Raw genomic sequence first — 23,394 nt, forward strand, 5'->3', positions numbered from 1 at the left:
TCTCACCTGCTCTCAGGACTTATCTGAGGGTGCCATGCAATAAAAATAGACTTGACTGTATGTGGGATTTAATCTAGTGTGAGTATCCTGAATTTAGAAATTTCAATTCCCATAGCTACGTCAGATGGGAGTGGGAGAGCTGCATGGAGATAAAACCACAATACAAAACTGCCCCAGAGCCCTGAGCAGGACAGCACATGAAGAGGAGCAGCCAATTTTAATGAAATAATATAGCAAATCCCATCTGCTACACTTTCCAATGATTTGTCAAAATTGTCATGATCTCTGTAGGACTTCAGAAGGCACTAGAGGGTTTGACCTTACCAAAATGTCTGTCCAAATAACATTTCTCAGAAGATTCTAAAGACACACATAAACCTTTGAAAGCTGAATCTGAAATACAGAGGCTGCCTGCAAGAAGGACATGGACTAAATGCTGTGGAGCTCATGGTGAGCTAAACCAGACACTCCACAAACAGGACTCATGTGGAATTGGTGTGGAAGTGAGTATGTTTATCAGCAAATTACCTGGAATCTGTACATCTCTCCACTTCTGATGTTATTGTCCACTGTGCCACCAAAGATGTACATAGCATCCGAGATAACCGCTGCCGCATGGAAGAGTCTCCCACTGGGTAACTGGGCAAAGAAAATAGGGAATAAACAGAAAGAAAAGGACAAAAAAGGCAAGGTAATAAATAAAAGCCCATTATTCTGCCAAGAAAAAGGATATGCTATTAGCAGATCAAGAGTGAAAAGGGAAAATCACAGAATATCTGAATTGGAAGGAACACACAGGGATCATCGAGTCCAGCTGTGACTGGGGATTGAATCTGCAACCTCGGCATTACAAGGACTGAGCTCTGACCAACACAGGGTCACACACTCACACACAGACAGACAGACAGACACACACTCACAAACACACTCACCAACACACACACACGCACACACACACACACACACACACACCAACACACACACTCACACACACACTCACACACACACACACACACACACTCACTCACACACACAGACACACACTCACCAACACACACACTCACTCACACACACACTCACCAACACACACAGACACACAGACACACAGACACACACACTCACCAACACACACACACACACTCACCAACACACACACACTCACCAACACACTCACCAACACACACACACACACACACTCACACACACACTCACACACTCACTCACACACACACTCACACACTCACTCACACACACACACACACTCACACACACATGCACTCATAAACACATTCTCACACTCAGACACACTCAGACACACTGATATGCACATTCACACACACTCACACACTCACACTCTGACACATTCACACTCCCCACACACACACTCACACAAACACACACACACACTCACACACTTGCATCCTATGACTGACATTTGCTGTACCTCATGATTGTTTCCTAGCATGTCTAGAACATATTGTCCAGTCACATTGAAGAACTGCATTCACTGCACCTTCTAATCACAGTGGTACCTACACAGCTCTACCCATCATGGCAGTTACAAAATGTATCATTTACAAAATTAAAGCCAATGTCATTTTCCACATAAACCTCACACATACTTCTAGAAATAAGCAGATTCTGCAAATGTGATCACTGTGCTTATTCCAAATGCTGTCAGGAACTTGAAAGGTGAATGATCATCTACCTCAGCAGGACTGAGCCCCAGGCCTGTGAGCACCCACCTCCCCCACAGCTTGAAGGGCTGAACCATCTGCCCAAGGCCCCAGGAATGCCCAGTGCTGAACAGGAGCCCAAGGCTGGAGCTGTTTGCAGAGTTGGCACTTCAGAGCCACAGCTCTGGTCTCCATCCTGCCAGCTCCACAGAAAGAAAAGCCCCCCACACTGCAGCTATTTATAGGGCTGAGGGATCACACCATCCCTGCAACAAACCCCACCTCCGAGTTGCAGCATCGGGTGATTTTTGAAGCCAAAGCCACCATGGCCCTCCTGCAGAGCACAGACTACAGCATTTTTACTCATTTCTTCTGAGGCTACACAAAGGTGTGTGAACACATCAGCATATCTCACTGAGAGCTCATAGAAAGCCTTCAAGTGGTGAGAGAAACTTCTTTTTTTTCCTCTAGTTTGATCAGGCTTTTCGTCTTCCAGGCAGTAAATCTCATTAAATCTTTGCCTACAAAATAAAAAGCCCTCTGGTATAAGAAATCTTGGCTTCTTGTACATATTTATAGACACCACTCAAGTAAAGTCAAACATGAAACAAGATTATGTTTATCTGGAGAGGCAGATTTTCCAGGAAAGCATGCTGACTGGCAGTTTCCATTCCCACCAATTCACCCCTCTCACCACAGTATCACACAACAGCCTCATTTAGCCTGTTACTCACCACACTTTCCATGACTTGTTCTTCTCCTCAAACTACGGCTTTTAAGGAGACAATCCCCCAGTCAGTAACTAGGACATGGGTATTTTTCTCAGATGTACAAACCACAGGCTTGCTCACCTGAAAAGGCACATTTGCCTGTGCCAGTTTAACAAACCCTCTGGATTCCTCTGGATAAATAAACAAGATGCCTTCTGTATCCAGCATGTTTCATGGATACTTTATCAAGGAAACTTCAGAGTTAGCTCTGATAAATACTGGGATGGGTTATGGAATAACACTGATCTGTTAGTACATTCCTGCCTGGACCCAGTTCCATACCTGTCTGAAAGAGGATGAGATTACTGTCAAATATAATCTATTTTCTATGGCCTCTGCTTGTTCCTAGCAGTAATCTCATTACCTAAATAAGATGTATTGATTGAAATAATCAACCATATTATAATGGGTTAAAAATACATCTGTCACCCTCATCAACTGGAGCTCCAACCTCATCCCAAATTAACAAGTTTGTTTGCCAAGACCCATTCCCACACAGCTAGGCAGGCTGGTGTTAGCTGTACTGTAACATTTTTCTCACAACTAACTGCAACCAAAACCAAACAAAAAGAACTGTTCTAGCAGAGCTCAAATGCAGCCCACCTGCTTTAGACTTATTCAGGTAATTTTCCACTTTTTCTAAATTAATAATATTTTAGTTTTGCTTTTAATTAAAATAATTCTCAAAATTCTCTAGTATTTAGTTTTTTTAAGCTGCCATTGAATTTAACAACCACTTTTTTTTTTTTTTCAATCAAAAAGCCTTACAGCTTTGAAACAACTGGTGCCAGAAAGCAAACATGAACCACCTGAATATTTAACCAAGTAAGATGTACTTGCCAGTCACATCATATTCAGCTCCAGCAATCTCTATGGAACGCTGTAATGATGATTTTTCTTTTGTAATGGTTGGTACTGGCCAAGGAACCAGAGCTCTGCAGTTACTAATAACTAAAGTAATCAAACAACTTTACTTTCTAAATACACAGACCACATTTTTAAAGACAGAAATGTAAGACATGGAATGACAGCCTGGAACAGAAAAGGCCGTGTTCAGTTCTCAAAACATTGCACAGCTGAGAGTTACAGGGTGTTTGTTTTACTGAATCAGAGCAGAATTCAGGCCAGCACAAACCCCCACGTGGAGATGACGATGCTGCAGTGACATTTTGGTGCCACCCGCATGGGGAACAACGCTCGGCCCTCCCAGCACCAAGGGTTTGGCCACAGCAACTTTGGCCCAGTGCAAGGAAGGAAAGCTGGGCCCTCAAGAACAGATTCAGGAGGAAAGAAAGGTTAAGAGAGCTCAGGAGCACAAACAACTGTTGAGACATTCCCCAGTCCCCACGTTCCTCATTCACCAATACCAGACACCCAGAACCTGCCCTTATCTTGAATTTTTCACTGGGAGATCTCCCAGGCTGCCAAATCCAGCTGCTGAATACACTCATCCCAGGCAGGGTTTATAAGAAACAGCTACAAAATACCACCTACTTTGCTAGCCAGGATGGTCAGAAAGGATGAGAGGAAATGGCTCAAATTGCAGCAGGGAGGTTTAGGTTGGGTATTAGGAAACATTTTCTCCTTAGAGGGGTAGTAAGCATTGGCACAGGCTGCTCAGGGCAGTGACAGAGTTACCATCCCTGGAAGTGTTCAAAAGGTGCTCAGCACTTGGGGATATGGATTAGAGCTGAATGTGGCAGTGCTGGATGGATGACTGGACTTGATGATCTTGAAGGTCTTTTCCAACCCTACCAATTCTGTAATTCTATGATTCTAATTTCATCTGCTGGCACAACTCCAGATGGTCCTGTGTGAATCCAAAGGGATTTGTCTTTCTCATTCCTGTTACACACAGGAATGCTAAAAATCACAGACAAAGAGGCACTGCCAATCTGACTGTATTTGTCAGCTCTAGATCCTGTACTTACCTCTCCATCAATGTGATCTCCTTACTTTGTTAACAGTGCCTGACAGAAGAAATTCTGGATTCAATCCTGACACTTCCAATGATGGGGGCTGGCACCCCTCTCTGAGCTACATCACCCTGTTTCATCTGCTGGAGTGGTTTCTCTATTTAAGGTTAATGAGATTTGCATCTGAGGATCTTTACAAGCTGGAATCTTTGCTCTCAAAAGCAGAGCTCATTGGTCACCTTTGCTTCCCTTTCAGTACACCCTTCCACACTGCAGGCATGACTCAAGCCATCATTTTCAAAATAAAAGTATTTCACAAGGCTTTCTTTCCTCTCATTTCTTGTGCTCAGACTCACACTGCAGCCTGTCCAGACTGCACAAATGGAGTTTGTCCTGTGCTGCTCACCAGGCTCCTAATTTGACTCCCAAAGCTGTGCATTAAAGTTGCCTCTCCCTGTGCCCGAGCACCCAGCATCATTCAAATAGGTGAGATTACAGCCCTGAGCATCACCTCTGGGCCTGAGCACATATACTTTAAAATAAACTCAGTAATACCTGTGCAAACCCCTTCATAAACTCATTGATTTAAATTTTGATCTCACCAGGAATATATTCAGCTTAGCTTGAAGTCCTTAATAAATTAAGTTGAAGCAATGTAAAGTAAAATTAAATAGTGAAAGAAGTAAAATGAATCATTTCCACTCAGGGGTCAATAGTAGCCTGCTCTGTGCAATTTAGAACTTGCACATGCAGAGCCAAGGCTTAAATGGTTCTTGGATTACAGCTTAAGTTAAATAGCTCATGAGAAATTGCAAGAGGGGGAGAAAAGGAGCAGAGAAGAAAAGGCATATATGAAAGTGGAATTTCTCTCTCCTATAATAAGTTAAATTTCCATTTTTAAAGTCTTTTTCACTTTCAAGTGTTTCTTTATTTACCTCTGAGTCTGCTGTAGGTCCTTGTTTTACTGTTGCTATGCTGAAATCTAAACCAAATACATCCCAAGATTTTTTTAAACCCCATTCACTCGAGGCCACAGTGGGAGCTTCCTCTGGGGCAGATACCCTCTCAAGCCACTGCTGGGTAGGACACCTGGTTACAAAGTTTAAAAATAAGAGTGTGTAAAACTATCAATGGAAAGCATGAGAGACTGGACATGGAGCAGCAGTCCCCTGCAGCTGAAGGTCCAGAAGATCATCCCTGTGTACCCAGAACATTCAGGGTCAGTGCAGAGAAAGCTCTGTGGTCTTGTTTGGAACCCATCACTGTGATTGAACCATTAACATTTTAGCTGTGTGGTTTCCTCAACGTTTGTGCAATGACAGAGACACAAAGCAAGGAAATCTCTTGCATTAGCTGCTTTTTGTCTGCCCTCTTTCTCCCAATGGCTCTTCACAAATCACAGAATCTGAGACTGCCTCAGCTTGGGAGGGACCTTAAAGCTCACCCTGTTCCACCCTCTGCTGCCATGGACAGAGACACTTTCCACTAGCCCAGGCTGCTCCAAGCCCCACCCAGCCTGGCCATGGACACTTCCAGGGACGAGGATGAGAAGCTGAGGGGTTTGCTCACTGCAAGCAGGCAAAACACAGATCACAAGCTAAGATGGTGAAGAGGGAATATCCATCAGTTATTCCCAAGTCTGAGACAGCCTTCCCATGTTTTGTCTTGATGAAAAAACAGGCCAGATGGATCATCCCAAAGGGACAACCTGTGTTTTATGTCAAAGCTGACTGACACACTGGAAGAGGATGAAGTAAAGCCCTTCCTCAGCTGGCAGGCCAGCAGCACACACAGAGCCATGGCTTGCCCAGCTCTTCTGGACAGGCAGCAGAACTGGGTCAGGGACAAAAATTCAACCTCCTTGTAGTGAGATTCACTCTCTTGGCTGAGGAATGCATTAACTATGCTATTATTGCAGGCTGTGACTACTTGTGCTGTTGCAGTGCTTATCTTCCCTCTCTGACTCCTTTCTCAGAACATTTTAATATACTTCAGTGCTTTTTGTGATAGAAATTTCAACATTATGGGCAATACTAGGACATTGCTAAAATCAAATCCTCTGCAGCTGTTTAAAGGTTCTCCATTCTTACTCTCAGCTCCTCAGAAGCCTTACATTTACAGAATAGATTTATAACTGTGTAAATGTTCATTTTCCTCACACTCAGCTATGAATGAGCAGGATTATGGAAGGAAATTGTTGCACTGAACTCAAAAGCCAGTAATGATGTGCTCAGATTTCTTTATCATTAAAAGCTCAGAGCCAAAGTAAAATAAAAAGACCTAAAGCCATCAACAAACCAACCTGGTGAACCAACATAAACTAACAGGTAAAAGAATTATCTATTTTTTCTGAAACTGGAAGAAAACCATAAGCTACAAAAGGTCCAAAGGAGCTGTCACTACTGGGAGATTGGGAGCTGTTGATACCTGAGATGTTTCCACACAGTTACACCAGGCAACAGCATCAAACTCAAACAGATGGACAGACAGAGCTTTGGATGGTCTTTAGGTTCAAGGAGGTTTAAGGATTTAAAATGTTTTCCCATGCTGGGTGCAGACAATCTCTGCTTTCAGACAAAATTGGAACAGACACATGTTAAAGTGAACTTCAAGACATGCAGCTCTACAAATGAAGACAAGCAGGCAAATGCTGAAGGATTTTACTGAGCCTTTCCATAGGCTGCTGCTCCTTTATTGGGCCTTTCCTTAGGCTGTCATTCCTTTCAGATTATGGCAACAGAGTCATCCAGTTCATCACTGCAGGTACCCAAGTGTAACCAAAGTGCTGTTTATAACCCAAAAAGTATCTATTAATTTTAAAAATCTGGCCTGGTATGAACTTTGGGAACACAGCTAACCATGAGCCAGGCAACTGCACTGCTGTCCCAAGAAAGTTACAGAGAAAATCCTCCTGGAAGCTACTTGTACCACATGAAAGAGGTGACTGGTACCAGTCAGCAAGGATTTACCAAGGGCAAATTTTTCCTGACTAACCTGATCACCCCCTTCAAAATGTTTCATGGGTTATAGGAGGGCACTGCATTCTCAGCAAGTCTATGCTTGATAGCAAATTGTCTGGAGCAGCTGAAATGCTGGAGGCTGATATTCCAAAGGACTTAGCCAGGCTGGAAAATGGGCCTATGGGTGCCTCAGGAAGTGCTGCCAAGTCCTGTCCCCAGGACAGTCATTCCTTGCAATGATACAGGCTGGGGCCAGGCTGGCCAGAACACAGATGTGGTGGACAGGGAGCTGCAGAAGGTTCAGCAGCATCCTCTGGCAGCACAGCCAGCAGCCCCTCAGCTGTTCCAGCGGCTCAGGGATGGGACTTGTCCTCCTCTACTCACCCTTTTTAAGCCCTCAGCTGAAGCACTCTGGGATCCCCAGTACAGAAAGGCATTGACCTACCTCAGTCCAGAGGAGGGACACCAACAGCAGGGCTGTGATCAAGGGCTGGAGCACAGGATGCACGAGAGGAGAGAAGGCAAAGGAGGCACCTGCCTGCAGGGAACTCAGAGCTGCTCTTCAGAGAGTGGCCCGGAGGGAAGAGAGGAGCCAGCAGACTCAAGTCAGCACAGGAAGTTCTTTCTTAGTGTGAGAGGAAAATGTCTTTGATCATGATAGTGCACAAGCACTAGGAGATGGCTTCCCATGATAGTGGGAAGCCAGGAGAAGCTGCTGGATCTCTGACCCTGGAGATACACAGGAATGGAATGGAATGGGATGGAATGGGATGGAATGGAATGGAATGGAATGGAATGGGATGGGATGGGATGGGATGGGATGGGATGGGATGGGATGGGATGGGATGGGATGGGATGGGATGGAATGGGATGGGATGGGATGGGATGGGATGGGATGGGATGGGATGGAATGGACAATGCCCTGAGCAGCCTGCTTCAACCAGACCTGCTCTGAGCATGAGGTTGCATTCAAAGCCTTGGAAGTCCTTCCAATCCACCTGCTTTTGTGATTCTAAGACTTCCTCCTGTTGTTTAACAAGTTGCAGGGCTGGGAGCTCAGCTGTGCTCTTGTTACAACAGAAATTTAATTTACATCCAAGATGGAAACTTAGCTTTTACTTTTCCTCTTTGATGGTACAGACAAGAAAACAGGGAATAAAAGCTCCATCACAGACTCACAGAATGAACCTCTTCAAAAGCTATTTCCACTCCTTTGCCCCACACAGGGTGAACAATACTTATTCTGTTTCTGAGAGAAAAAATTCCAGCCTGTTCTTAGAGATTTCCTCTGGTAGACTTCTCAAGACATCTCATGAAATCTTCAACACTACACTAATGTCAGAAAGCCAAAAATATTTTGTCTGCAGTTTATTTATTGAGATTGCCATAACTACATGGTCAACATAAATGGACCTATTGCAGCTTAACAATGATGAAAAGCAGAGGATCACATCTGTAAGCACCACTTCCTAATATGGAGCCATTAATACAGAGAGAGACTGTCAGGGATTGAAGAAAGAAGATAGAAAGAAACCTACAACTTAGCATAAAGCACAGAATCACAGGATGGCTTGGGTGGGAAGGAACCTTAAACTCATCTTGTTCCAACCCCTGCATGGCAGGGACACCTTCCACTTGCCCAGGTTACTCCAAGCCCCATCCAGCCTGGCCTTGGACACTTCCAGGGATGGGGCAGCCACAGCTGCTCTGGGCACCCTGTGCCAGGGCCTGCCCACCCCACAGCCAAAAATTCCTTCCCAATATCCCATCTAACCCTGCTCTCTGGCAGTGGGAACGGTGACTGTGCTCACAGGGGTTTTCAGGTGACGTAAGAGATGAGAATGTTGACTCCATGTTCAGAAGGCTTGATTTGTTATTTTATGATATATATATTACATTATGACTATACTAAAAAGAAAAAGAAGGACAGGTTTTCTCAGAAGCTGGCTAAGCTAAGAATAGAATAAGAAGAATGACAACAAATGCAGCTCTCTTGGACTTGGTCCTTGATTGGCCATTAATTACAAACATCCAGGATGGGCCAATCACAGGTGGACCTGTTGCATTCCACAGCAGCAGATAACCACTGTTTACATTCTGTCTCTGAGGCCTCTCAGCTTCTCAGAAGGAAAAATCCTAAAGAAATGATTTTTAGTGAAAAGATGTCTGCGACAGGGAACCATTCCCTCCTTGTCCTGTCCTCCAGGCCTTTGTCCAAAGTCCTTCTCCAGCTCTCCTGGAGCTCCTTTAGGCACTGGAAGGGGCTCTAAGTTTTCCCAGAGCCTTCTCTTCTCCAGGCTGGACACCCCCAGCTCTCCCAGAGGGGCTCCAGGCCTCAGAGCAGCTCTGTGGCCTCCTCTGGGCTGGCTCCAGCAGCTCCAGCTCCTTCCTGTGCTGGAAGCCCAGGGCTGGGGCAGCTCTGCAGGTGGGGTCTCACCTGAGCAGGGCACAGGGGCAGAATCCCCCCCTGGGGGATCAGCCCAGCACAGGGGGGTTCTGGGTTAAATCACCATACACAGAAGCAAAGTCATAATAACAAAAGCTTGTAACATTATCAGCTGTGGTTATGATAAGTGACAGGGGATGCAACAGAGACATCCTTTGCAATTGTGCTCTACACTGAGGATGAGATTTTTCCATTTGGCACTCACTGGAGAGCACAGAATGGAAATGGGAAGGTAAATCTATTAACAACGACATCCAAACACGTGGCAGCATAACCACAAAGGTCAGGGTATGAGGCTGCCTGTAATTTATTTACAGCTGTAATAATAGTAAATGTTATTTCCTTTAAAATTGTTTTGGTATATATCAGTTGCAAATTTAAAGAGCAATGTTAATGTATAATTCATCAGAGGGGATGAGGCAGTTTGAAGAACAAGCCAAACTCCAGCCAAATGCAATGAACACGTCACAAAAGATCATATATTGAAATCTGACAACAGCTGACAGAAATCCAGTGACCACCCATTTGTTTCTCTTTGGCATGTGGTATGCATTCAAAAATCCAATAACCATAATAGTACTTCTGGGATCTTAATCTGACTTCCTGAATACACCAACCTACCAAACTTCTGTGAAGAGGTACTGAAATTTAGACTTGTTTTCAGGAAAACATTCTTTTTGAAAAATATCAAATCCTGGTTTAAGTGTAATGAAAACTTTGCAAAGAAAAAACAGATAAAATGTTCCAGTAAATAATTACTTTTATTCTTTAAAATTTGTAAACATTTGTTTTCCTTTCTTTTTCAGTCTGGATATTTCTAGTTTCAAATTAAAGTGGCTGGATCTTGTTTTATCTTTCACTGATAGATTAAAAACCCCTGTTCCCCAGGTAAGCCAGGGAAGATTTAATTTCTTACACCTGAAAGAGACTTCACTTCATAGTTGGTCACTGGGCTTCCCATTCCTCGATGATTCTCTGAACAACCTCCCTGTTTGCAAACACGACGTGGGGAGATGTTATACTGGAAGATCTATCTAATAAACACAAGGATCATGTATTTATGTTACTTAATGGCACTACACTGTGTCAGCTTCTAGAATGAAGACTATCAGAGCACTTCCAGCCATTTCAGACCACCAGGAGCTCTCCCAGCTCCCCACAAGAACTGGGAATTTAAGAGATTGTTTCCAGGGATGCTGTAAGGGAAACCATGAAGCCCAGACCACACACTCTGTTCATAAATGTATCCTACAGTCAAGCTGAAACCTGGACTGTTTGCACTCACCTTAAGAAGAAATCAAAATCCCTGAGTGGACTGTTATTGTAATCAGTAACTGGCAAAATTCTGGACAACTAGTAAATATTGGAAAAAAGCTGTGATTTTTCTCTTGTCTTTCAAGGTTGGTGGCATAAGTTTTGTTTGAGTAACTGCTCCTCAATCAAAAAGCATATTTCAACTCCTTCCATTACTCAATTTTATACCATCTTAATGCAGGTCACGTTCAATCTGTGTTATAACAATTCCTCACCATTAAGTGAGTTACAGAAATATTCCTTCTGCCTATCATCCACATCATTTGCATTTTGCTTTCTCTGGGAGAATACTGTAAAAGGATGTAATAATGAACACCCCTCAGAAAGGATATGAAGATAGAATTGACAAACAGAAGTGGAGCTGTACAATAGTATTATCTACAGGTACTCTGATGTGCAGATTCTTATAAACACAAACATTTTCAAGATGTCTCTCTCCAGTTCACTGAGCACAGACCTGCAAAGGGCACTGGTATGAAGCTCCTACATTTTTAAAAAGTTTTTTAAAAAAGGATGCAAGCCCGAGCACTGCACATCAAACACCAAAAGTATCAGCCTACCCTCTGGATTGTGAAATGCTCAGTTTTATCTCTCCCAGCAGAACATGGTACCTTGATAAGCACCCTGCCCACGAGTGAGGCAGATCCTGTTAGGGGGCTCACTGCAGGCATTCAGGGCATTGTGCACACAGTACCGTGTTCCTCTTGCCTGAAGGTACCTCAAGGGGGTGTAACTAATCCCTGCACAGGGGGACTGGGGCACACTCATGCCCAGGAGGATGACTAAATCCTTTTAATCTTCCTCAGCTGCCCACAAACCACGTCACTGTCATCTGTCTGAGAAACCTCCAAAACTGAGCCTCCAAGTAAGCCCAAGAAGGTTACCAGCACATTAACCTCCCTTTTGGCTTATTCAAAGAAAAATTAAGAGCTTTGAAAATTGGAGATTTTTATTGCTCTTGGCTTTGAAAGCCCTAATTGTGAGACTGAAATGTTTCCCAGAACAAGTTTTAGAGACTTCCCCCATAACTTCTGGAGAGATGGATGACTTGCCAGTCCCTGCAGCCACAGGGACATGATGGGAACTGTGAGGAGGCAGAATTTTCTTTTTCCTGACATAACACCCTGCCTCTATGAGGCAGTGGCTGCTCCAAACATCACCTTGGATTCTGTGGGTCTGTGTCCACAACTGACTGTGCTCCCTGCCAGACCCAGAGCTCCTGTCATACAGAACACTCCTCTCTGTAGCACAAGCCATGACTGCCACACGTGTTTGTCAACTGTGCAACACAGGGCACTTTTCCCCCTACTGCCTGCTGATTTCTTATGCTGCTCCAACCTTCTTCAGAAAGTAAAAGATATCTTGAGTTTAATAGAAAAACTCGAGGAAACAAAACAATCTATTTCTTGTTTTTGAAATCCTTCAGTAGCCCTGTATAAAGAAAATACAGCTCTGGCAGTGTGTGCAGGCAGGCAAGGACTCAGACAAGATATTCCTGTGGCTGCCTTAGAAAAGGAGAAGCTGCAGCTGTGAAGATCATCTCACAGCAAGGATGGGGAACAGCTCTGTATGCTCTGTACAATATATATGTACATGTATTGTATCTAGCTCTGAGGAGCTACAGACTGCAATTGTGCAGCTCAGCAAGGATGTCTTGTTATCCATTCTGGAGACATCCTAAAGCATAAAATGGCAGCTCCTGGTTTCTTTTTGAAGTACTGACCTGTTCCATCTCAGTTTGCCCTCTTCTACCCAACAGCCATGTCCCATCCTCCATCCCACAGCGAGGCACTACCAGGAATTCTGAGTGCCCTGGGCAGAGAACTACAACAGGTCCATTGCCAGATCTATTGCCAGGTTTGTTCTCCCTGTTTACTCAAAATGCCAGAGGCATCTCAGGGCACCTGCAGCACCTCACACACAATTGCTGTCTGTGCTCAAGAAGTGCCTCTAGGATCTTCCTAGTACTCACTCACTCCACTTTGCTGTAATTAATGCCCAAACTGTGCCCCCTTTTCAGGTAACAACCCCGAGATTCTTCAGCCTTGTGTGACTTGTCACCTTCTGTGTCAGCCATAACAGGGTAGCAGAGGATATACAAGTTCCAGCTGACACCTATTCCTGCTACTGGCATGAACAGGTCTGAAAAGTCCAAATCACTCCCTGATCACCTTGAGAAGCTCCTCAGGGCAGCCTAAGTTCAGAGAACAAGACTGCAATGGCAGCAATGACTCTCCTTCAGCATAAGCAATCTCTTCTGTAATCTCTTTTGCCAAGCACTGTAAAAATCTCCACTGAATTTATAGCTTAATCAGCACCAAACCTTATTTTGGACTCCAGAGGCTCCACCCATTCCATGTTAAACATCCAAAAGAAGAAAGAATTAAGGATATGCATCACATGACCATAAGTAAGAAAGTAACCTCACCACAGTGTGGTCAAGCAATGTTGTAATGCAGCATTTCTAAGATCATACCACATAATACTGAGCAAGCAGAAGGTAAATCCTACTATCCATCAAGTGGAAAGGAAAAAACCCAACTCTAAAAGTCAAGGTAGGTCATTCTCCTGCATGATAACAGAGGTCACTATCACTTCACACACAGCAGAAACCCTCAAGTGCTGAGACAGCATTGCACTTACTGACTTCTTTTTTGTTTCGAATTAACATGAATAATTTTGCTCACAGAGATGGATAAAAAAGGAAAATCCAAGTTCAGAGTGTCCAGGGAACAGGATGGTATTAGAGATTCATTGCTACCTTTAGAAGTCTTTGCCAAAAGCTCATGGAAACATTAGGAAAATGATTCTGAGAAATTACCTAGTTATGACTCCAGAAGACACAAAATAATTTAAAACTTACTTGAAACACAAAAAGTCTGCAGTTAATCAGTCTTTTAGGAAAATTTACTATCATGGATTTCAACAGCACCAGTTTCACCTCCCATTTCTACCAAATCAGTTTCTAGATGCTGTACCAGAGAAAGAAACTACAAAATACAACACAAGCAACCAACCCAGGATTACAGACAGACGAAGAAAAGAGCTTTGAAATCTGAAATGAAATTCAGCAGGGGATAACTCAGGGAATAATGCTGGTTTACAACACTTCCAGGAGCAGTTCTGCTCCTGGAACCAATAAGCAACTGTGTCCCAAAGAACCAATGCCTGCTGAAGCCTCACATGTCAAATGGTAACAGTGGCAGGAACAGAACAGGTTCTACACTCCTGAAGACAACCGTGGCTTTAATAAGTTGAAGAAGCAGCTTTATTAATTTCATGTGACAATAAACCAGCTTTGTAAAGCATTAAATAGGCTGCTGTGAAATACTTTGGTCAAATAACAGTTCCCAAGGAGGCCCATGTGCACGGTTAATTTTGAGCTCTGTGTGTGTGGGGGATTGTCCAGCTCATCCAATGCTGTGTCTGCAAACACAAACACACCAAACACCCCACACAGCTCTGGGGCTGAGCCCTGTCACACCTGTGCAGGCTCAATCAGTAACTCTGCACCTGATCCCAATTCCTGCAACACTCAGCTGTCTGAAGTGTAACCTCAGGCTGTGTGGCTGTGTGCACAGCACACACACAGAGCATCTCCTCCTGCAGAGCAGCTCATTCCCTACACCACTGTGACAGCAGCTGCACTATCTTAACGTGGCTTAAGGTAAAATCTATTCACATTAATAAACACAATGAATGCTGCTGTTCCAAAGCCAGGAAATACACACACTGGTATGGACTTCAGGGAACAACTGCTTGTGCATTCTGGGATGAAATGATCCTCACTTAGATGACCTGAAATATGCACTGAAATCAGGTGAGCCCTTGGCACTTCCACCTGGAATACAAGCTGACCCCAGAGAGGATCTGTGAGTGTGCTTTGAGAAAAAACCAGACATTCTATTACACAATCACTACCTTGCATGAGTAGCAAGTAGCAAAAGAAACAGATTGAAAATGTTCATCTTTCTTTCTTTTAAATATTGTCTCATTTGGAGTGTTTCCTTGGTATTTGGTGGTCAACAGCCTTTTGATGTCCATGTAAAAACAGACATTTTTAAATTTGTATCTCTTATTAATGAAATATGTTAAAACAGCCCTATCTGAGCCTCCATATTACTATTTTCCAGCCACACCTCTATCTAAAATCAGAATTTATAAGATTTTATGCACACGGGCATTACAGTGTCCTTCAAATCAAACCTTGCCTAGTTTTGAATTCTGCTTCAAGAGGATCACACAGCCAACAAAAGAACCACTGGTACACACTGAATTAATTGTTCAGCTTTTGACTGAACAAATGATTGAAACGCATATCAAAGTGTTTCATGGTATTTCTTTAAAATGTGTTAAGAGAAGTTTTAGATGTGTCAACACTGACTAATTTTTAAGGACTGCTACCCACAATATTTGAGCTGATTAATCATCAGTAGTAAGGAGTTGTTCCTATTCAGCTAAAAGCCAATGCTCTTGTCAAAAAGCATCCATGGCAAAGATGAGTCAAAAAAGAAGGAGCACAAAGGAAAAAGCAGAAGCTGAAGCTTTTACCTCACTGTCTGGGCTGGGCTGGATGACCTCCCAGGTCTGGGAGTCCACGTCGTAGCAGTGCAGCTCGTTGGGCAGCGTGTTGTCGGCAGCGCCGCCGAACACGTACAGGTGCCGGTCGAAGGCCACCATGGTGTGCCCGTATCGGCGCTGGGGAGGCGGCGGCGAGCCCCGCAGCAGGTGCTCCGTGGGGATCCGGGTCCAGCTGCCACAGCAAACAGCAAACATGGGAGCTTTTTACAGTGCTTTTAAATTTTCTAACTCTGTGCTTCGTTGTTGGGCAAGATGAAACAGGAAAGCCTTATAAATATGATTGTCTGGCAAAAGATTTTGAGAATATGGAAACTACAAATGAGATTGAAATGAAAGCAAGCTTTGAGATCCCTCAGTTACTGAACAACTGGAAAACAATGGTGTGGCCAGCTGAAGGTGATCCCCTTCTGATGGAACAACACCCTCTGCTTGCAGACAGGCCCAAGGGTCAGAGCAGACCCTACAGCTTGGCAGAAGGGGCCCAAAGAGGAGTTTTTAGGGTTTAAAATGTAACACAGTATGGTAATGTAATGATTCTTATAGGCTGTATGCATGTGTTATAGGATTTGTATCTTGTACTAAATTGGTCAGTGAGAATTAGAATATTCAACACAGAAGAAGATTTATGGTATTGTAACAGGAACCTCACTCTCTTACCCTTTTACTCTCTTACCTTTTTACTCCCTTACTCTCTTACCCTCTCATCCTCTCTCCCCCTCTCTTCTCTCAGTCCTGCTCCAGCTGTGGCTGGCAGCTCCCAGCAGGGCCCTGCACCCAGGCCCTTTGCAATAACCCACAAATTCCAGGCCCTGGCTGCAGAGATCTCTCCTCTCCATCCATCCTGACCGTCCTACCCTGTCACTCCTACACTCATCACCAGGAGACACAGCGTTCTCCCCCAGTGCCCTTGAGTATTACATTTCACAACTCAGGCAGTCAAGGATTTTGTGGGTTTTGCACGACTTAACTGTCTACACTTACATCTTTTCCTTGAATTCAAACTGGAAGAGATTATTGGTAATCTTTGCTCCACTCTGGCCAGAGAAAACAAACATCTTGTCTTTGCAAACCGCCACGGGAAAATTACAGCAGGAAGGAGGAATTTCACCACTTTGTTCAATCTGAAATGTAATTAAGTTCAGAATCAGAAATGTATTGTTACAGTGCACAACTCCACATGCTGAGGACACTGCAGGGCCATGGGACACAGGTGCAGCCAGGGTGAGCACATGGCATGGGCCCTGTAAAGCTGGTAATCAACAGGTAATCAACTCCTGCTGTGCTTACATGGCTGATTTTCCCTGGATAAAAAGATTGGGAGGCCATGTTTTGAAAGCTTCCAGTACTGCAAGCATCAGGACTTTGGTCAGCTGGCCAGCAAAGCTCCCAGTCTGTGTCAGTGGTCTGAGTGGGAATGCAGCTCCAGCATAGCAAATCCCCCATGGGAAGTCCAAGTCCAGTTCACAGATTCACAAGCAAAAAAATCACCCTTTCATACACACTTGGTTTTCCAAATACCCAAACCAAATCAAATTTGAACTGCTTCTTTTCACTGTGGAACAAAAACACATTTTGGAGAAAGAGCAGTGCAGTCTAGCATGGGAAATTTAAAATAATTCTGCATCAAAAACCAGAATTTTAGGTGTTAGTTGAAATTAAAGCTTCTTACCTCTTCCCAGCAGGTCAGCTCTCTGTCCTGCAGGCCTATTGTCCACATGTCATTTAATCTGTGCCATAACACAAAAAATGCTTGATTTGAAACAATTCATTTTTGCAACAGTGTTGAGAGGGCAGAAATCCTATTTCATCAACATTCCTTCTGCACAAGAAGAATCTCCTACTTCCACTGACAGAAAAACAATTATTAGAATCCCTTTGTCCTATACCTAAATCTTACAGCCCCACCCCAGCTTGCTTCAGCATCTTTGTAGTTACAAGTACCCTGCAGTTAACAGCTACATACAGCAACTCAGTCTGGAGCTTAAGGATTTGAGCTATTTAATCTTCAGGATTTTTACAAAATACCCCTTTTTACCCTGCTTCTTCTGCTCATCCCTGTTAAGTACTGAGACTGACCACAACAATTATTTACATGGCTGAATCCTTCCTTAAATACAGAAAGGATGAAGCAGGTAACCTGACACATCTGTGACTGTGCTGTTCCTAGAACAAGTTACTCACAGTAACTACAGATGTTTCCTTTGTTCAAATCTGCCTGGAGGCTCGAGTTCCATAAAAAGACATTTTTTTAAAGTATCTGACATATTTAACATAAATTAGACAGCTCCTCTCACCCACTCCTTCCTTACAGCTACCCAAGGCCCAGGGGGACTCCCTAAGCTGGCACTGAACAATCCCACAGTCATGCATCTTATACCAATTCCTCCTCCAGAAATAACAAAGACATCCCATCTGTATTCCTGATTGTCAGCAGCTCTCCTGGAGACTTTGTGGAGCTGGACACAAAGCTTCAGCTCTTTCTGAAGATTCTTCTCAAAAGAGGAGGCAATTCAGTCCTCATTTGTGAAAATCTCCTCACCTCCTCATTTGTGAAAATCTCTCTGTGTTCTCTCATGATGCAAATACTGTATATCAATATAAATGACTCCTCAAGTTCATCATGACAGAAAAAAAAGGGCACGTCCAGAATTGACTGTTCCCTGACAGACCAGCAGCAAATGCAAGGAGCCACTGTGAGACAGAGCACCAGGCTCCCTCTCACATCTCAGCACCACTCCTTTACAGTCTTTCCCCATACAAAATCCCACCTCCCTTCAACCTAAATATTACATATTTCCAGAGATTTCTGAGAAAAAACTGACACATTGCTCTTAGTTCTGTCAGATGATTTCACAGCAAATCCAGGCTTTGCTCTCTAAGCATTCAGCAACATCAGCTGGCCTGTGCTGGGGATCTTTCAAGAAATGTGCATTTGCCAAATTCCAAAGATCATTTTGCAGCCTTACAACCAAGCATGCTGTCAAATTCCACATCCACAGCCACTCTGAGTAACCAGATCTTTAGGCTTTAAGCACACATTCATGTGAACATGAACCAGTGAACTGCAAAAGTGCAATGCTCAACAACAGACTGGGTTTGCAAAGCTCCAGTATTTAAACCTCTTGGAACATGGAAATGTCTCTACAAAGGTGGAAACTGAGGGGCTGGGATTTCCCAAAAGCAGTCAAGGAGAGGGTGCCAGTGCCCCGTACCGTGCGTTGCCATCGTATCCAGCAAAGATCCACAGCTTGTCACTGTACACTGTGGCACCATGAGCTGACCTGGCCACTGGCAACCTGCAAGGAAGAAAATGCAGACAACAATCTTCCCTCTGCAGCTGCAGAGGGGCTGCAGAAGGATCTAAGAGCTAAAATGCACGTGTAAAAAGAAGAATAAAGTCCCCTACACAAAGCTGTTTCTGCCATGTGCCTTTCAAACACTGAGTGAGCCTCTCAAGGCATGTATTAGTTTTGCACTCTGCTGTCTTCGATGGAGAGAAACTACCTTAATGTAGACAGGAAAAAAAAAGAAAAAAATCCCACCTAATTCCTTGTCAAGACTCAAATACTCTCAGAGTATTTTGCATAAAGTAGTTAAATAAAGCACCACTGGTAGAGCAAGGTGGCAATCAGCTCTGGCTATGAACATCCCACACGTGTTCCCACAGATTAGGCAGGAGAAACACAGAAACGAGACCAGGAGGGAGCTCAGGATGCTCATTTGGGGTCACTCAGGGTTCTTCCCAAGATGTAGCGCCCACAATGAAAGATCAAGCCTATGACTCCTCTTCCACAATCTTTGTTGTCTTAACTAAATCAGCCAGGTTGAACAAACCTGTGATGCCACAAGGCATCTGTTGGCTTGTCTGAGGTCACTGTGTAACATGAACACTAACTCTGGGGAACAACAAGCAAAATGTGAGTTTGTAAACGGAGTAAGAATTGCTCTCCAAAATGTCCCAAGTTACCAGAATTAACCAGAAAGGGAAATTACTAATACAGTCTCTGTTCTGAAATATAATGTGCTCATCAGAGGTGAGCAACTGTAACACAAGAATGGACGGGACATTCCTCATCCCTCTCCACAAATCACAATAACAAATGCTCCCTTCCCTCTCCTCACTGAAATCAGCATTCCAGAAGCTTCAGCCATGTATAAGACTGCAGGTAAAGACACCACACAACCCTTACTGGGGAGTGGTAAACACAGAAATGTTTGGGGTAGAAAGAGGCCTTAAAGCCCATCCAGTCCCACCCCCTGCCATGGCCCAGGTTGCCCAGGTTCCACTAGCCCAGGTTGCTCCAAGCCCCATCTAACCTGGCCTTGGACACTTCCAGGGGTGGGGCAGCCACAGCTGCTCTGGGCACCCTGTGCCAGGGCCTCCCCACCCTCACAGCCAAGAATTCCTTCCCAATATCCCATCTAACCCTGCTCTGCCAGTATGAGGCCATTCCCACTTATCCTGTTCAGGCCTTTGTAAAAAACACTAAAAATTGGATCACAATCACTGTCAGAAATGGCATTCTGAAACGTGCACAGACTCAACTTTAGGAAAGTGTTAGTGATTTTGATTTTCCTTGAACACTGAATCTCAGGAGCCCTTTTCTTCATAAGGGATCCACAATCTACAAGCTGTTCTTGAAACTGAAACAATTCAGAAAAAAAAAAAAAACAAACTCCTTTTGCTCCCATTCCTTCTGTCATGGACCTGAAACACGAAGAGGGGATTTTGGACATATTTCCATTATAGTGCATTCTGGAATGGAGGCCTTCCAAAAAAACTCCTGTAGAACCAAAAAAGTTAATTGAGAAAGCAGAGCAGCAGTCATGCTGCAGCCCTAACATCAGCACTGTAACTAGGTCTGACTGTGCCATGTGAAATGATGCCAAGCTACCCTGACTCCCCCCAAGCATGAGGCAATGATACCAGCTCTTACCTTCCCTCAGTCTTCCACTCTGTCCACTGCCCGGTTGCAAACTTATACTCAAAGAGGTCATTTTTATTCTTCAGGTTAGAATTGGAATAGATATCTCCAGTATAACCACCTGGACAACAAGAATTCCATTAGACTCCCAGGCAATGGAGCACACACGCTCCCAGGCGTTGCATTAGGAGAAACTTCAGATTGCATAAAATGTTTGGCTAATGGACTACTACAGAAGGAGACTTCTCTTTCACTCCTTCTTCTAAAGAATCATTATGATAATGAGCTTCAAGTTGTCTTTAAACAAAACAGCACCATCTTTCCAAATTAAAGTTGAAATCATAGCCATGAAAAATACTGGATTTGCTACTGGATGAGATCTTTGACACCTCCTAAAGATCCCTCACTCTTTTTCCAAACCAGTAGAGCAGCACATCCACCACTTGCAGTACGACCTGCTGCTGCCTTACCAAAAACGAACATGCTGCTCCCATAGACCACGGCGGAGTGGTGGTACCGTGGTGCCGGCGGCGTCCCCGTCGTGAAAGCCCTGCACGGGTTACAACAGCAGCAGTCAAACACTCTGGTTGTACCTTGGCTACCCAGAGCTACTGCGCAGACTCAGAAAAGAAACAACTGTTAGAAGTTATTCTTTTGTTCCCCAGTGTTTCCCTGGTTTTGGATAGTTGATTGCACTAAGATTTTATGGAACAGCAATATAGTATAGATGGTTACAAACATGCTGCTCCTGAAATCTATTTGGCAGAGCTGCAAAGTGAGACACAGGTGAGATAAGACAGACTGCCTACTGCAGAGCAAAGGAGCCAAGAAAGGTGTGAGGAGCCCTGGCACCTTCCCTGGCCCACGGAGTGCAGCACACCCTGTCCCTCTGCCCTCCCACAGGCCGCAGGAACAGAGCTGACCCTGGTCCTCTCCCTCGGCGCGCCGCCCGGCCTCCCCTCGGGCAGGATCGATAAGCCAGATGGCCCAGCACACAGCAGGCCGGCAGGGAGCAGCTGTGACAGTGCTGGGCGGAGGTGACACTTCCTCTCGGGTGCTCAAGTAGTGCCACAAACTTCTACACCCAGCCCGAGGTGCTGACGGAAGCTGCGGCATGTCCCGGCCCTGCCAGCGACCAGGGATGGCGAGGGGCCGCGCTGCCCACCTGCACCACGAGCAGTCCTTCACGTCGAAGCGCAGCAGATCGTTCAGCATCGTCTTCCTGCGGGGAGGGACGGGAGAAGCGACTGAGCCAGGCCGGGGGTGGGACAGGGGCGGCCACGGACCCTCAGCCCTGCTCCCCTCACACCCACCTCCCCTCACACTTCGTTCCCCTCACACCCACCTCCCCTCACATCCCGTAGCCCCCACACCCATCTCCCCTCACACCCACCTCCCCTCATACTCACCTACCCTCACACTTCGTTCCCCTCACGCCCATCTCCCCTCACGCCCACCTCCCCTCACATCCATCTACCCTCACATCCACCTCCCCTCACATCCCATACCCCCCACACCCATCTCCCCTCACACCCACCTACCCTCACACTTCGTTCCCCTCACGCCCATTTCCCCTCACGCTCACCTCCCCTCACACCCAGCTCCCCTCAACAACCCCGGCGTTCCCGGCTCCCCTTACCCGTTGTCCCCGCCGAACACGTAGATCGCATCCCGATAAGCCACCACAGTGTGTTTGCTGCGCCTGCGGGCGGCATGGACAGGTCAGCGGCGCCGGGAGCCCCCCTCCAACCATCCCGTCCGCTCCCTAGCTCACCGGGCCCCCACGAACTCATCGCAGGGTGGGAGGCGGCGCCAGCGGTGCACGGTCTCGAAGGGCCCGAAGTTGAGGGTGAGATACTCGACACTGTCCGAGCAGCTGTGGTCGAAGTCCACGCTCGGGGCCACCTTCGAGCGCCCCGCGCCACCCGCCGGGGCCGCGGCCGCCGCCATGGCCCACGCCTGCCCCCTGGACTACAGCTCCCAGCGTGCCCCGCCACGCGCGCCCGCTTTCCGGCGCGCTGCGGTCCAGCCGTCAGACCACAACTCCCGGCGTACATCGCGTCCGAGGCGCCGGCCTTGCAGCCGCCAACCCTGGACTACAGCCCCCAGCATGCACCGCTAGACGGGAGGGGGGGCCGAACGCCACTGGGGAGCCCGAAGTGCCGCGTTCGAGGCCGGGCCGGTACCGGCGCTGCCCGGGTAAAGACGGGGAAGCCAGGCAGGATGCTATATTACTAGGGTTATTTGTTCATTCAAAAACAGAACAGTATTGATGAATATGCATAAAGTCTCATTCCAGGGTCCGAGCTGGGCGGATCGCTGGTCAAACGCGGTCCGTGGGGTCGGAGCTGCGCTGCTCGCCTCAGGGAGCGAACACGGCCCGTTCATCCCCACAGAGTCCTGAGCGGATATGTGTGCCAGGCACCAAGGCAGCAGTGGATGTGCCCTCGGCTGTGCAGTCCCCCACAGCCCATCCTTGGCTTTTCCTTAGTTTCTGTTTCCTAACATGGTGCCAGTCACCTCTATGACTGTTAGTTTAGTTTCTTCGCAACAGCAGACAAAACAAGCGGTGCTGCACCTCAAAACCAGAGCTCAGATGCTGCTTCACAGAATCCAGCAGTTTCCATCCTGAGCAATTGCTGTGTGACTGGTCTGAGGGTTTTTTGGCACAATTCCTGCAGCAAACACAATCCTTGTATAAAGACACACCACAGAGCGAACCTTCAGAATTTTATTAGGAAAGATGACAGTGGTTAAGCAGAAAAGCAGCGCAGTCATGACCATCAGCAGGACTTTGCTGAGGTCC

The 23,394-nt window shown here is 45.6% G+C and overlaps 1 protein-coding gene across 1 annotated transcript in view; it reads right to left on the reverse strand.

Annotated features, from left to right (window-relative positions):
• Positions 1-22,541, reverse strand: part of LZTR1 (leucine zipper like post translational regulator 1) — a 36,690-nt gene extending 14,149 nt beyond the window's left edge. The window contains exons 1-10 of the mRNA XM_036398395.2: positions 22,363-22,541; positions 22,228-22,290; positions 21,754-21,810; positions 21,059-21,138; positions 20,601-20,709; positions 18,876-18,959; positions 17,333-17,390; positions 16,645-16,784; positions 15,634-15,835; positions 529-639 (exon numbers count right to left, since the gene is read on the reverse strand). Of these exons, the coding sequence (XP_036254288.1) occupies positions 529-639; positions 15,634-15,835; positions 16,645-16,784; positions 17,333-17,390; positions 18,876-18,959; positions 20,601-20,709; positions 21,059-21,138; positions 21,754-21,810; positions 22,228-22,290; positions 22,363-22,538 (1,080 nt within the window). The 5' untranslated portion in view covers positions 22,539-22,541. The remainder of the gene's footprint in view (positions 1-528; positions 640-15,633; positions 15,836-16,644; positions 16,785-17,332; positions 17,391-18,875; positions 18,960-20,600; positions 20,710-21,058; positions 21,139-21,753; positions 21,811-22,227; positions 22,291-22,362) is intronic.
• Between the last annotated feature and the right edge of the window lie 853 nt (positions 22,542-23,394).

Source organism: Molothrus ater, chromosome 25, assembly GCF_012460135.2.
Source record: "Molothrus ater isolate BHLD 08-10-18 breed brown headed cowbird chromosome 25, BPBGC_Mater_1.1, whole genome shotgun sequence".
Lineage (NCBI taxonomy): Eukaryota > Metazoa > Chordata > Aves > Passeriformes > Icteridae > Molothrus > Molothrus ater.